The following is a 16,269-nucleotide window of genomic DNA, read 5'->3' as shown; positions in this document are numbered from 1 at the left end:
AATATGTATAAATCTGCCACAAATGGCTCGAGATGCGGTTTATGGTAAACGACAGTGTGTCAAGCACGAGAGCAAGCGTTTCTCCTCACAATATCTCTGGCTTGGCTTTCACTTCCTCTCTCCTTTCCACCGCTCGCTCCCTCCCTCCCGCAGTCTACCGCAGGCCCTCCATCTCTGTGGTCTGTCAGCATGCTTTTTCATTTGGCTTGTTGCTACAGGGGGCTCGGCGCTGGCAGATTACAACTCGCCAGCCAGTCATTTTCGATTTATCTGAGCTCTCCGCGCTCCCCCCCCCCACCAACCACCTCCCTCCCCCGCGCCTCGCTCTCGCCCCGGTCGGCATCAATCCACACGCACACACATACAGCCATTTGTCAGACCCTCCTTCCATTTCTCTCCTCCTCCACCTCCCTCCCTCCCATCCTCCCTTTTTCGATTGGCACGAAAATTTAGCTCGCGAGCTCGGAGACAAAAAAGAAATATTGTGTCAGGGGAAGCGTTTAAGTTGGAGGAGGCAGCCAGGGTTGTGTTATTACTTAGGGCTCTGTCACCACCGATGACCCCAGAGAGTGGAGAGTATCGATCGCTTGTCACTCAAAGCATTCAGCAGATTGCATTGACAAAGCTTGTCGAGGCCTTTAATAGCAAGGTTAGCAGCCTTGGCGGAGGCCCAGGAGAAAAGTCTAACTGAGCCCCATTACATGGTGGCTTTTAACCAGTCCCCCGGCCCACCGAGTGGATTGATAACAGTAAGGAAGTAATTTTAGTCTCATAATTGCCTTCCTCTGGTTGACATTTGTGGCCCTAAGAGCCTGTAAAGGAAAAAAAAAAAGAGAAAAGCCTATCATGGGCAGACAGAGACGATGAAGGTTGCCATTGTCTGGCGGCAAAGAAAATATTAAGGAAATTTGCTAGATTTTCGAAACGCGTTTTGGCACGTTTGTCAAATCGACTATTTTGAGGAAGACTTGTATTGGGATGGTTTTAGATTCGCATGACCCGTGATTGGGTGTGTTTATTTACAAAAAACTCTTAATATTCAACCTGGTCTCATAAAAATATGGACCTCTGTTCACTTTTTGTGCAACACTGTTTTGACGTGCCTTACTGCACGTTTCACCGCAGATTCAAAGAGAAATGTCTGCTGATTGGTGCTAAAACACAGGTTCAATACGTAAAGACTGGCACATTTTTATTACGTGGATATAGGCGGTTCAGAATTGCTTTCGCTAAAAGTTCATGCTCTATCGTGTTGGAAATATACCCTAAATGGGATTCTTTGACAAAAATAATCAATAAAATAAATGATCAAATATCCGTTTTTAAGTATCTTTAAATATCTAGTCACTATTGATCAAATCAAAAAATCCATGGGAAATTATGAAGTCTCCAAAAAAAGAAGAAAGTACTGATTCCATAATTTTTACATCTGTTTGTGTCAGGGTAAACAAACTAAATCAATAAAAATTTAATAAATACATAAATATAATTTACTTGCTTACAGTTTAAATAGTTATATTTTAAATACTAAAATAATTTCAGTTAAATGGACATAAACTGAAAAAATAAAAATGAAAAATAAACTATATAAACAACATTCAAACTAAAATTACATCTAATACAAACAATTTACAAAAACTATAATACTATATCAGTGACACTAAGTCGGTGCGTATGGTTTAGTTTTTTGTTAGTTAGCAGGGGTGTCCACAGTCCGGCCTGCGAGCGTGGATGAATTTCAGACGGCCCGCAGCTTGTCTGTTGAAATGTATTATATGTGGCCCACACAGGATAATTTACGAATCACGCTGTTTCACAATGTGAACTACATTTTTGGCCAGATGTAGCTATAAAACACAAGTGACAACAATTTGATAACTCATTCGCGCTCCTAATTCTTTCACGCACAAGAATTCATGAACGCAACTAAAGCGTGATTTGTTTGAAGCGTGCAGGACGAGCCCAAGTGCATTTACCTTCTGGACAGATCTCGATCATGTGACCACTAAACAGCGCTGCGAGATCCAGTAAGAAGCGTTCGGCTTTGGAGCAAAGGTCTCCGATGCAAACCACAAATGTTGTTGTCATTTAAACTATTTTCTGAATTTAAATGCAGATGAAATAGCTCTGACAACACTGCTGCAGCACAGGAGAAACATTGTATGACAACAATCCACTTAAAATACTTTTCACAAATCGTTTACAATGGATTTACTGTGGTAACACTGATTGTGGCAGTAACTTATATTCATATCAAGTTTTTATTTTCACTAAATTAGCAAAAATGTTAAACACCAGTTTTTTGCTTTGTCGTTATAGTGCATGGATTTTAAATGGATGTGGAAAGAGAGTTTGTGCGAAAGAGAGAGGCATCTGGCCCCCCAGTGTGTCCAAATCATCGAATTTGGCCCCCTTTAAAAAAAAAAAAGTTTGGACAACTAGAGCATACTTTGGGATTTTGTTTTTGTTTTCATAAAAACCTTCAGGAAAAAAAAAATTATAATAATAAGAAATAAAAAATATATAAACTAGTAATGGTGAGAATTGGACCTAAAAAAGTGTGACCATAAATGTATACTTGACAATGAATGTGCGTTTGGGAAAAAAAACCACCATGTCCATCTCTAGACTAGGCTAATGCATGGAGCAGACTGAAGAAATATGAGATTGAAAAAAGCGTACGACTCTGATTTATGCTCTGAAGGAAGTCCATTACTCGCTAAAGGAAGTGCAGACCTAAACACAAACAGAGACATGACATGCATGGGCTAAGAAGGTCAAGCAGTTGTCAAAGATGGACGATAACGGCCTTGGTTAAGATAAGAGAGTGAACAAATAAACAGTTGTCTCCTGTCATTCTGGTTACAGTTTCACACTAGTACATTAATTTGACACAAAATAGCAGCATCATTATGAAGCAAGAAGAAATGGGGCCAAGGCAAGAAGCGCTCTTGGGAATGCTGTAATTTGTAGCTGACACAGGTGGGACGGTTTGTCCCCAGCCCTGGTTTTCTCTCTCCCTCTGTGATGTAGGTGGTGACAGGTCTATGAGAGCAGGAAGCTATTTTAAACAGCGTGTAAATCGTATACTCTGAAACACACACTGATCACCTGCGTCCAGCATTCCCAGAATGGCCCACCCAGAGCCTCGGGATATAATGCACCTTATCTTTACAGGCGACTGTGAAAAATAAAGACCAGCACCTGAAGAAATGAACGCTGTGTATGACGCTTAGAGAATTTTTCATCAAAACAGATCAGGGCCTCATGCATAACTCAAATTATGCATGTTTTTTTTTCCCATAATAAAGTCTGCACAAACAACGGAATTCATAAATAGTATCATGATATATATAATTATGACCTTATTTTTCATGTAATCTTTTGTTTAAACAATGGAACCGCGGCGAGAAAGAAAACCGCAGTGATATATATGATATTTATGTATGCTTTCATAATCTTTCATCAAAATGTATTCCACTGCTTCAGGAGTGTTTTTTTTTTGTTTGTTCTGAAGTACTGAAGTCACTTCATACTTTTAGATATTTCTTTGTGGTTAATGCCGTCTTTACAGTACATCTGAAATTATAGAATGGCTTTGTTTTTCCAGGTATCACAATAGCATTTCCGCTAACATTATGAATATGTTTTATGTGTTCATACCTGTGGTTCATGCATTTAACCCGTGCCTTTACACAACACACACCCACATTCATTATCAAGCTAGTGGCTTTTATCTAGTTTTATTGCACTATGATTATATATGTGGATGTTATTGTGTCGGTCAAAAAGAACTGCAGGGGTTATACGAGTTTTGACCTAAAAAGACAATCTGTTTAAATAGTAAAGCCAGACAATTTAATTTTTTCTCTTATTATATTAGAGAGAATTTAGCAAATGATGGCGGGAAACGAGATCCGGATTCAAGCAAACTAGGCCGTGGCTCCAGCAGTAAGCAAGATGCAACATGACTTGTGTAATAATTCACCATTTTGTTTCAAGCTGCGTCGTGTTCTGTTTGTTGTCTGTGTGATAATGGAGTGGAAACACTTAAACTCTCCATTAGCCATTTCCGTTGGTTTGTTTAGCATGTTAATGCTCGGTTTGAGATCTCCGCACGTCTGCATGGGCTGTTAGGTGACACTCCGGTCCTGACCTGTTTACATCCACGTCCGTGAGGAATGTATAAATATAGAAAGCTCCTAATAAACAGCATTCCACAGCGGGGCTGCGCATTCTCCCTGTCACTTTCATCATAGACAGATGGACAAAAAATAAAAGCGGCCTCAACCACACTAGATACCCCTGTTTATCATATTACTGCCACACATGAGCCGCGCGCATGGCTTGACCCGGTGTTAAGTGTCCGCGCTAAATTTCATTGCTTCCATCTACTGGAAGGCTTGCCAATATACTGGCAGTGAATTCCTAGAGGAAAATAAATGGCAATAAAAAAGAGGAATGAGAGCCCCTGCAAGCTGAGAAGAGAAGAGATTTTTTTCCTTCTCTTTTATTGAGGCTGGCTGGTGTTGGGGGATGTGACTTGGCACCGCGAGCGAGGCTTAGTGAGATGGCGAGCCCTGAAAGCCGATAGCCGAGTAACAACTACGGCCGGATCGCGGAGGCCTGGGAATGTAATTAATTGCGCGCAAATTTCTTTGATGAAATGTTATGTAGTGATAAGCACTTGGCCTGCTAGCTTAAATTTTCTGGCTTCTCTGTGACGGCCTTCCCTCTGCATCTGCTGCATTCTGGGAAATATCTATTTGGCTTCCAAGACCCCAGGATCACTTGCTTCATATCAGCCAAGTTGTATTTATCGTTATCGAGTGTCTTTCCATTAAAAAATTCTAATTTCGTCATTAATTATGTACCCACGTTGTTCCAAACCTGTAAGACCTTTCTTCAACTATTCCCTTTAACCCTAAAACACAACACACAGTGAAGTGCAACATTCAAAATACAGTTAAAACACCTGTTTAAAATAATGTGCATAAAATTTATACAGTGCATTGTGCCACATTGTTGATGTTTTACCTACCTACCTAGTTTTTATTTACTTTTCTAACTTTATTTATTTATGATTTATCTTTCTTATCTTATTTTTTTATTGTGTTGTGTTAATATTTTGGACCCTTTTTTACGTTATTTATTGTTTTGTTTTTTTTTAATAATTTATTTATGATAAATTTATTTAAATGTATTGCTTTATACATTTTGCCATTTATTTATCTATTTATTTTTATCTTTTGTTATTTACGCTTGTGCTTTTAATTTGTGTGCTGACAGTTTTCTGTTTTAGTTGCTATTTAGCTTGCATGGTAAAAAAAACATTTATGTAAATACTCCAAAAAAGGGGGTCCAGTCAGGGGCGGTCAAACCGATTTCTCGACGCGACTGTCCATGTCTGGTGTTCACAGCCTGAAGACCTCATCTTTTATTGTCATTCTGAGCACCATAACTAGCTGTTCAGATATGATCTAAGAGAATTGAAGTCTCCGGTCGCTCGTAATATCCCACTTCCCTCCTCTGCTCTTCAGTTCATTATTAAATCTGGGAATTGTCCCCATATATCAGTATGCAGGAGCATCACATTATAGAGCCATTTGTAGGAGTGGAACTAGAGTAGTGCTGAGCACAAGCAGAGGATGGATGTTAAAAGCATATTGATTTGTCTATAATGTCATTGTACATCACTAAGTTTTATATCCATATAAATGCGTCCTCAGGTTTGTCCTCGAGGCAACGGCTGAAGTGAGTAAACGCTGCTCTTTGTGTGAGTTATGAGGTTTAAACTGCACTCTGCACTGTTTTTACTCCCTGTCCACCCCTACCTCTCTTTTTCCTCTCCATCTATCTCTCTTTTCTTTCTTCCTTCAAGGTTCATTTACCCTCAGGCCTCTGCTGAGAGACGCCGACTCTCTTTTGCTTCTTAAAAGCTCTGCATTCTCACACACAGGTGGAATGAAAGGCAGGTTAAAGCTAATGGTAATCGTCAGTTAAGATCCCTCCTGCCGTCACGACAGCAGCGCCTGACAAGGTCAGCGAAGGTCGTTGTGTGTCACTTGAGCTTACCGAGCGCGAAGAGGGGGGCCCGGAGCGTTTCCAAGGCAATCGCGCCTTGGGGAACGGGAGACGCTGATGAAAGCTGCAGTATTCCCCGTAAAATAGTTTCGGCTGACATTTAGGATGTGATGTCACCTACGAAAGCCAGGCTTTGGGGGAATGTAGATGTCGATTGGAGCGTTGGCGTAGAAAAGCGGCAAATATAACCCAGAGTCTTTGCGAGGACAGGGTCATCGTGACAATGTGCGAGCGGAAGTGCGCCGCGGTACGTACTCAGGCGTAATGTTAGCCTAAATAAACAGCCGTGCAGGCCTTTTAGCCTGACCTGAGCCCTGATCCCTGTTGACAGGCTGCTACTTTAGATCGGATGCGATACAGGCAGCTTGTCTGCGGCGGTTAAGAGCCCCGGCCCTCAGAGCTGAGGAGGTCATAGCAGGGCCGCGTGGGTTGGAGGGGTGACACAGTCGCTGTCCAAGCAATAACGGAACATTTGCAGCCGTGCCGCACCAGCTATGATGGCCCCTGCATCCTTCTGTCAAGCGCTGTTGTCTTTAGGGTAAGCTCACTCAGGTTAACTGCTCACAGTGGTATCCAACTACTGCCTGCTGCCAGAAAACCAGAACACTCAGATGGAGGTCCAGGAAGCTCACGCAGGGCCTTTTAATTCACTAATTGGGAACTGAGTCAAAAGCTGTGGGTTTTCTGACCTATATACAGCCGTGTGTTACAGCAATAGGCCATGGGAGTATGGGGACAAGAAATCAAATTGCGATTCTTCTTTTTGAATTAATTGCAGTTTGCTGTTTTGTCTGACAAACAAACCAAGCAGAAGAGTAGATTTGGTATGAAACAAAGTCTCAGCTTTCAAATTTGGTCATTTTGTAAGAAATGCGTGGCTCTTTAACGTCTCATGACAGATTGCAGCTCACTTCAAGTGTCAGCTCTTCCTCTTTAATATTCATAACATGAACTAAACATGAATGAACATCAGAAGGTTCTTGTTTCAACCACGGAATCAATCTACGTTAATATGTTCTTGTGTCTGGTTTGTTTATTGGACAAATTCAATGTTGTCATTAGTAAGATTGCCTGTCAAGTTTTTGTTTAGTTTTTTTTTGCCATGCTTGTTTGTATCCAGATATTTTGAGTTATGCAACAATATGACTATAGAATAATAAAAATAATACAAATGAAAAATATTAAACATAAACTACTATTGAAATATTTAAACATTTACATAATTATATTTATAGAATTATATATTTTTTTAACTGTAAAATGTTAAAATAATTGTCAATTGTTGCAACTTCTACATTTTTAAACATCAAACCACCATGTCTGTTTTTGGTGTAAAGCTGCTGGGAGATTACAAGATGGTTTGTACATGTTATTTTTTCGCATGCATGTTATCAGTAACCAAAACTCAAAATAGATGTTAACCTGAATTTGTATGGATCACAAGTTGCCACATTTCACATGCAGCATATATATATTCATCGAAACGCTTTTCTCAGTTGAATAAACACGCACCGCTTACATAAAGATGTGAGTGTTACAGTTATTACTTCACAGCTGATTGGTATGCCAAACCAGTTAATGATGACATTTTCACAGTATATTTTTATTTAACCATTCAAGCTTTTTGGGTATCTAATTCGATATTAGATATTTAATTCTATAGTACATTTTTTTTAGAATATCTTGTTTTGTAGAGATGAACGCAATCCAGATTTAGAATACATGAGGAATTTTCATTTTTGTGTTACTATCCCTTTAACTTGTCAGCCAATCACAGAGACCTGTGTGAAGACGGAGGATAACATTGTCTCCTGTATGTAAGCCAACGCTGACTCACATAAACCAGACCCTCCTCACCTTCACAAGAAACAGGATAATTCTTCTACGGGCCACCGTCTGCTCCAGCGTAAAAACAGGCGTTATATCGCGCTGAAAAGAAAGCAGAGAGGGAGATATTTAAAGGGTAGTCACTGGAAACTGAGGGATTTGAGACTGCAGCAGGAAATAGACAATTTATTATAAGCAGCCTAGCACACTAGTGGATTATCTATAAAACTTTCATGGCTGTCCCTCGGTGGCAGGCAGCCATAAAACTTCCCGAATGAGGGACTTGTTAATTTACTTGTTAAAGCAAATTAAAAATTTATAAGCGCTTTTAGGTAAATGAGATCCTCTTTCATTGGCGCTCTAGTGGGATTCTCACTCTCTCTTTCAGCTCCTTGGAGGACAGGTTAGCTGTGCTGAAGCGCCACAGAAGAACAATAAAAGCTGGTAAATTGTTCCAGGTTTTATTACCGTCGAGCTCCACAGCTGCTGTAGTGCGTAACTAAGGAAGAACAGAAGCCGATAGCAACAGAATCCCATGGGCTTCCACTGCAAGCGAAGGGTCAGCCGAGCTGTTCAAAGCAGGGGTTCAGATGAAAAGGGTATTGGGGTTTGCGAACGGCGCCGTTTAAAAGGCCAATGCGGCGGAGTCAGGCTTTGTGTTTGACTGCATCGGGTTGTGGGCCGTGCCTGTGGGAATAGTTCAATAGACTTGTAAAATTTTATCATAACACCGGCAAGCACTTTTCAGCAAGTGGGCAAAGGAAATAATTGACTACATGTGCTAACGATAATCCTATAAAAGCTTCAAAAGCCATTTTAAGAGTCTAGTCAGAGGATTTCAAAGGACGCTTAGCCCATTACTCAAGCTCTGCAGTGAATTTCAACCAAAACTATACTGTTTTGTTCTTCTTTCTCTCGAATATGCTTAGCGTAACACCATCTCCTTGTAGCATCACACACTTTGAATGGATGCTCATCTGCGCTCTCGCCTTGAGCTGCGCCATTTTCCTCTTTGCAAGTGCTTCCATCTCCGTATAAACTAATATGGCTTTTACAAGCTAGCTCTTAATGTATGTCAGTATTATTTCAGATTAAGGCACCATTCTCCAGGAGTGCCATTGAAATCCGCCGCTCCCACTTTCACATTTAAAGAGCCATTAAAACTGTCTGTTATATGGAAACTCCTAGCTATTGCTCTCTATGTCTTTGAGACAGTGCCTATAAAATACATTTAGGCTTATGGACTGTTGTACCGGCACTCATAATGGATGCGCGGCTTCGGTGCCGGCGCCAGGGCGAAATTGCAGTAAATTCAAATAAAAAGTCTTGTTGTATAGCAGAACTTGTTCGCGAGGCGCTGGTGTGAATTAATGCGACTTTCTATCAGTGTAATGCAGTCAGAAGCTGTTATGCTTGGCCTCCTCTTGCAACGTTGGAAACAAACTACCTTCGTTTTCTCGCTAAGTGCAATGTGATTACAGCGCTATAAAATGGTGCTATCTATAAAACAACCATTGACGACCGACTTTCTTTTCGCGGGCGGTCGCGAGAGCCGGGTTAACGCGTACAGGTCTCTTTGACCTTTTTATGGGGAAGGCAAAACGAGAAGCTCTTTCCATTACTGCCTCACATCAAAGGCTTGGCAGCATAAATTAATCTTTAATAGCGTGGAGGCTTTTGTGCCAGGGAATCATGCTGACTGCTTATTGAAAACAGTTGTTAATTCTATACTTCAGTAAACTCAGATGGGGGGAGGGAGAAATCAGCCCTAACAGGGAACAGATTGAGGCAAAACAAGAACTTACTGTGTTGAAATTAATGGCAGATGCACTTACTGGTAGTTTAAATGTTTCATTAGATGCTAATGTCTTACTGTGTTTTTAATTGTTGAGGAATTAGTTGCTGGAATATGAAAACCATCTGTTTGTTATCTTCCTGGAGGGGGAATCTTTACTCAGGCTCTGCTCTCAGGGTTGTTAAAGGAGTTTATCCTTATGGTGCAACCTGGTGGAGCTGTCAGTCTTCATTAACGTCATTATGATTGCACAAGAAAGACTGTGAAAACCCACAGACGCCCGTCTGCGCGCATACGCACTCATAAACAACGCTTTTATGTACACGCTCGCATGCTCGTACATATGGGAGATGCTTGCTTTCCAAAGAAAGATCATTTTTACAAGAAACTGCATTAAGTTTGTTATGACAGTTAATCTAGAAAGCAGCAGTAGGTAACGATCATATGCCAAAACTGAGCGGAGTAGTGCCAGAAAGAGCATGGGAGCAATAAAAATGAACACAATAGATATCGTACTTCATGCGTCTAGACTTCTGACTAATTTTAGAGTTAGCGAGATGCCCTGTTAAACCTTAAAAGTGGAGTAATGGGCGATGTGTGGACATAGAGGTTTATAGACAGAACTGCTTGAGCTCTCTGATTTATTGACTGTGGGTGGAAACCCGATTTGCACTGAACTTTTTGATGATGGTAATTTATCGTGGCTACCCGCATTGCACTTTTTTCTTTAACGCCTCTATTAATCAAATCTCTTCAAAAATTACTCCGAGAACTCATAAGAAATGACCCGCATGCCTCCAGGAAAAAGTACTTGTTCATTTTTCAAAGGCTGTTTAAGAGGCGTTAAGTGGAATGGAATGGGGGAAAACTAATAACAAATCCCTTCGTTGCTTTGCAATTCTTGTAATCCTAGTAAAAGGCGTACATGCTTAACTGGTTATAGGTAGATGTACTATCTGAGTTTTATAGCTCTGTTAATATTTGATTTTAAACTCAACTGGGAGTAAATAAATATGCAGCAGCTTTTTACATAGACATTTGCATTGTATGCATAGTACAACTGCTTCTTGGTAGTTATTATATCATCATTTCTCTTCAGTACTGAGTATGAAATTTGATGTGCTGCATCATGAAAAATCATTTTTACTCTTTACTTCTAGCTATTTTTTTGAAGTCTTCACCTAAAAGGCTAACATATGATTGCCATATAATGAATGACTTTACTATAAATGCCCAGGATATTTACAGCCAATGTCTGTTATCAGTTTCTTGTCACATGAATTGGCTAATACTGATCTAAAACCTGTTTATTTGATGTTTATCTGCAGTTCTTAACCAGCGTCAGCACTCACTTATAGAAAAGCAATACCATCTGTTGCCAAGTTTGAATGACAAACAAAATACTATTCAAAAAAATGAATTGTCTAAATAAATGTTAGAATAAAATAAATGTTTTAATAAGTCTGTTAAAGACAAAGAGGCTTACACAAAATGTTATAATATTAACTTACTAGCTTAATGAGAAATTAAACTAATGTTTCACTTGAGATTACATGAACAAAACGCTAATAGCGTGAAAAAGTGTGAAAAACATGAAAACCTGTGGTGCTCTTAATGCCATTAAATAAAGTTAAAGATATGAAATTTAAATTATGAACTACATTTTTACATGAGCTCTATCACACAGAGTCCACCAAGTGATTCGAAGGAGGTTTCAGAGGATTATCTGCCAAATTTAATAAGTGCTGATCGACTGGTTTGTACCTGCATTTTCCCGCTGTCTGCTTTTCTCATTTGGTTATGTGTCTCTCATCTGAAATGCTTTATAAAGTCTAAATGAAGACAGAGCAGTATTTGACCTTGACTGGGTAATGCACTCCCCCTGAGGTAGAAGTTTAGATGAAGTTAATGAGACAGCTTATTGAAAATGAGATGTGGATGCAGAAAAGCACATAAAAATGCACCTATGACTTGTCTAACTTGCTTGTCCTCCTTTTTGTCATTGCCAACTCTCTCTCTCTCTCTCTCTCTCTGTCTCCCCCCCCCCCTCTCTCTCTCCCTCTCTCTCTCACTTACACACTCTCTCTCCCTCTCTCTCTGAGCAGTGCGGGCCTCTTATCACGGTGGCCTGCTGGTAGAAGCTAGCGTCTCTGCCTGGAGTCAGTGAGCTCTCCCTCTGAGAGAGATCCTTTCACATAGCTAATGGCTACAGAAAAGGAACAGTTTCATTTTAATTATGTGCTTTACTCAAGGGCCCTCTTCCCCGCAGTCCCTTATCCCGCCTGTGCGCCTTCTAACAACCCACAGTCTGCACCAGTGAAAAGAGATATTCTCCGACCCTCATCTTATTCCCTCCTCCCGTCCCGCCGCCTTTGTCAGGAACTATCGCAAAGAATCTGTTTTTATTCTCCTACGTGATGGGGAAGTATGAAAGAGCGAGTGAGACAGAGAAAGATGGGAATGTCTGGGAGGGAAAGATAGGAAAAGAAATGAGCGGGCTGACCTATCTCTCCATCTCGGTAAACAACCCCCCAGTGCGCCGTGGCCTACTCTGCTTTTTCCATTAAGTGACACTGCAGTCATTTACTGCTCATCTCGACTCATAAAACGGGCTTTTTATGTGCTGAGAGATGAAGGCAGCGGGTTTTGGCAGGGCGAGGGGTGCGGAAACAGACGTCTGAATGGCGAACCTTCAGAAGACGTAAATCGCAGACCTTGACGACAGTTGCCGGGTCCCGGGAGTATGGCATTGTTCTCCAGACTTTACTGGGGCTCAGATGTTTTTGGATTTCATGTCCTCCTCCCGTTTTCCCCCCTCGTCCTTCTCCTCCTCGCTCTGCTCTTGTTCTTTATGATTTCTAGTCTGCTGAAGGACACCTGCTGTGAATCTCTGGTTCTTGCATGGGGAGAGTGGCTTGCCGAACGGAAAGCGGCTTTTGATGTGGTTCGGTTGGATTTTATTTCTCTTTCTCAGAAGTTTGATGTGAAGTCAGCCCACAGTGGCTGAAATCATGTGGATGTCAGCGGCCAAAGCCAGCCAGGTTGATGGTGTCACAGAAAAGGCATTTCTTTGTGATGCATTTCTTAATAAAGCCTTGGTTAATTATTTATATTATTATTATTCATAGTTATTTTATAAAACAGCGGAGGACACAGGAGTTCCTTATATGTCAGGAGCTGTGCATTACTCTCCGTGGCAAAGCTCTAGAATATGAAACTTATTTTGCTGGCAAAAGAAAATACATAAAGTCAACGTTGCTGTACTTGGTATCCTATTCTCAGTGCAATAACATGTTAGATTTAGTTGTCTATCATTTATTAATTTTGAAACTTTGCTCAATGTGTTAATAGGTGAAAGCAATTACGTAATTTGAAACGATGGTAGAATAGAGATGCCAGGATCCGAATCAGCTTTTACCATATGATAATTCATGTTAATGGCTATATTCACAGCAAAACATGTTTGGTAGTTATTCTGCTAATTTACATAGTAAGATCAATTATTTTGTATTTTTCATTTAGTTTTTTTTAAAGTGACAATAAAGACATATATATTGTTAAATTAAAAAAGCTCACATTAGTACATCTTTCAGTTTTTCGATCAAATAAATGCAGCTTTTGTGAGCATAACAGATTCCAAACTTTCGAACAGTAATGTACATCCAATAGCTGCCTTTTATCCGAGCTAACCAAGCTTAAAATATATTTAGTTACATAGTGTTTTTTCTTCTCTGGCGTACATTTAGTAACATCTTTTAGTGCCTTTTCTCCTTTAGTTGCCTCTGACTATTTTTGTTTTCGTGTTTTCTAGCTGAAGCCGGGCCAGAACAACTGTAAAGAGAGCGACAGCGACAGCGTGAGCGGAGAATCCAAACCCTCCATCCGGAGCAGCTCCAGAGATAGACTGACAGACGTGAGTCCAATCAATTCTGTCCATCATTTGCCATACTAACAAAAAACTACATTTACTCCTTACTCCGTACATATATCTTTTTTTGGAAATGTGTTTTCCATGCCTTTTGCTTGCAAGTCACAATGAGATCTGATTTGTTAGCAAATTGTTCCTTTGAGTTGTGATATCCGTGCATTTATAATGCTCACGAATAATATGCAGAATCTGTCACAACTGGCATTTAGTGCTTAAATATATGAGCAACCAGAATATTGTTAACACCTGGTCCCCTACAATAACTTTCTTGATCATCATCAGTCATTTGGTTGCTTTCCTTATCTACCGTATTGTTAACGAGGTTCAATATTTAAGTAGCGCTTTATAGTTTCTCTTATCCACTCCATTGGTCTAAACTGACAAGGCTCTGTGCCAACAGGAACAATAGGAGCATTTTAAGAGCCCGGCTCTTCTTGAGCTCAGTGTGTGTGTGTGTGCTTGTGTTGTCGGGGTGTGAGGTAGAGGAGCGCGGAGGCTGTCTGCACCCTCAGGCCTGCAGGCTCTGCTATGTGTTTGTGCTCGGGTGGTGATAAGAACATCCTATTTACTCAGCTGGCAGCTTCAGTGGAGACTCGGGCTGAAGCGCGACTGTGCTTATACACCGTAGAAGTGGAGACGACAGGAAGTAACACGGTGAAAAATGTACCAGTGACCATGCTTGGACATCAGTGATGTACCGTAAAAACACAAAGCTTGTATTTGAATCACTGGAATTCCAAATATGCTATGTCGATATTTAAATATGAAAGTGAGATAACTTTATCAGCAATTTTTGCGTCAGCATTGCATTCAAACCGTATACATAGATTATATTAAATGTTTAAAAGGGCTACTCTAGCCCAAAATGAAACTTTTGTTATTAAAGGCATCGTTAACTTTGAAAGTAAAATTTGAATTCTAAGGCGTAGAGGTCTTTTTTCTTCGTTGGATCCAATTTTGAGATTTTTAAGTCAAACCGTTGTAGTCTGTCAGTCATATAATGGTTGGTATAGGGAACCTCCTCTATGAGAGGAAAAAAACATGCAAGAGAAATCCAAATTTAACCATACCCCATCGTCACAATTCATTGATGGCCAAAGACACAAACAAGCGGTTTGTGTGAAAAAACTAACTGTATTTATATCGTTTTTTACCTCTTGTACACCACCATGTGCAAATGAGCTTCCGGTGCGTGGCTTGTGTGGGTGTTCTGGCATAGTCATAACTCACCACTGAAAGGTATGAAAGACATTGTCGAAATAGTCCATCTGCCATTAGTGGTTCAATCAGAATTTTAGGAACCAAAAAGTTCGTCAGTTCGTCTCCTCTGTGTCATTCTGCATCAGCGTTGCACCATTTTGGAGAGTATCTGTTGAACACAAACTGCAAACACTGTTCTATGTCAGCCGCAACACACGGATATGCGGTTTTTGTTCAAAACAAAGCATTAATTAATGTACAAACATATTTGTGTGTCATGGCTGAAACAGCAGAGCATATGCTATTTTCTTCCAGCAGAAACAGAGACACAGTGAAGATGAACTGTTGAATAAAGCCATTATTTTTATCTTCTTTACATACAAAAAGTATTTTTGTCGCTTTATAAAATACAGATTGAACTGCTGATGGCAGATGGGCTATTTTTGACAATGTCTTTCATACTTTTCTAGATCTTGACGAGAGTTCATTTCTTGGCAGTCAATGGCACAGTCATTTTTCAGCCGTTTTTCATCCAAAATATTTTAAAATGTGCTCCAAAGATGAACAAAGCTTTTGAGTCCAGAACGACATGAGGATGAATGATCAATGACAAAAATTAATTTTTGGGTCGGGGTAGCCCTTTAAAAATTATTAATATGCATATATGCATGTATTAAACTTTGCCTTATGGCAGTACTCATCGGCTTATGAAAATTGTACTATCACTACTCTACACTCATACAGTCATATATAACCCTCTTGAAATAGCATTTGACCATGTAAAGGCAGTATATACAATTTACATTGAACTGTTTATGGATCTTATAAACAGGCTCACGTGGAAGCTTAGTCAGTCTGGCGCAGGCCCTCTTCAAACCTCAAGTCTTGGCTCCCGCGGTGGAGATGTGAGTCTGTGAGTGTGTGCCGGCGCTATCAGATATCGGGCATAATTAGAGCTGTCAGCTGGAGGGCGAGGCGAGTCGTCGGAACAGACACGGCAGAACGAGTTGAGCGCGACCGCTCCTGCATGTAGCTATAGGATGCTTGGCCAGGCATGAAATGAAATAAGTAATTTGATGTTGACATCAGAAATTGAAATGATACCTGCAGCCCCTCGTCAGGGAAGAGAGAGAAGACCAAAGAGATAAAGCATGAGAGGGGGCCAGGAGAAGGGAAGGGTAGATAGGAAGAGAAGAAATGTAAGTGGAATGGGGGAAACAGATAAAGTTAGAGATGAAATTCAAGATAGGGTTTGATTATCGGACAGGTAAAAGCAACCCACAAAGAGATGCAGAATGCATTGTGGGTGATGGGTTTTAACTTAAAGGGATAGTTCACCCAAAACATTGTGTCATCATCTACTTGCTGTTTCAAAGCCCCATGTTTTTTTTTGGGGTGAACTATGCTTTAAAAATTTAATTAAATGAACAATTTA

At 40.3% G+C, this 16,269-nt stretch overlaps 1 protein-coding gene across 8 annotated transcripts in view; it reads left to right on the top strand.

Moving 5' to 3' along the window:
• The window catches only part of auts2a (activator of transcription and developmental regulator AUTS2 a), a 281,245-nt gene that overhangs the window by 96,041 nt on the left and 168,935 nt on the right, over positions 1-16,269 (top strand). For all 8 annotated transcript variants that reach the window (XM_043250831.1, XM_043250826.1, XM_043250828.1 and 5 more), the window contains one exon: positions 13,518-13,619. In XM_043250831.1, coding sequence (XP_043106766.1) covers positions 13,518-13,619 — 102 coding nt within the window. The remainder of the gene's footprint in view (positions 1-13,517; positions 13,620-16,269) is intronic.

The sequence above is a fragment of the Puntigrus tetrazona genome, chromosome 10 (assembly GCF_018831695.1).
Source record: "Puntigrus tetrazona isolate hp1 chromosome 10, ASM1883169v1, whole genome shotgun sequence".
NCBI classification, from domain to species: Eukaryota; Metazoa; Chordata; class Actinopteri; order Cypriniformes; family Cyprinidae; genus Puntigrus; species Puntigrus tetrazona.
This window is presented reverse-complemented; position numbering and strand designations above follow the sequence as displayed.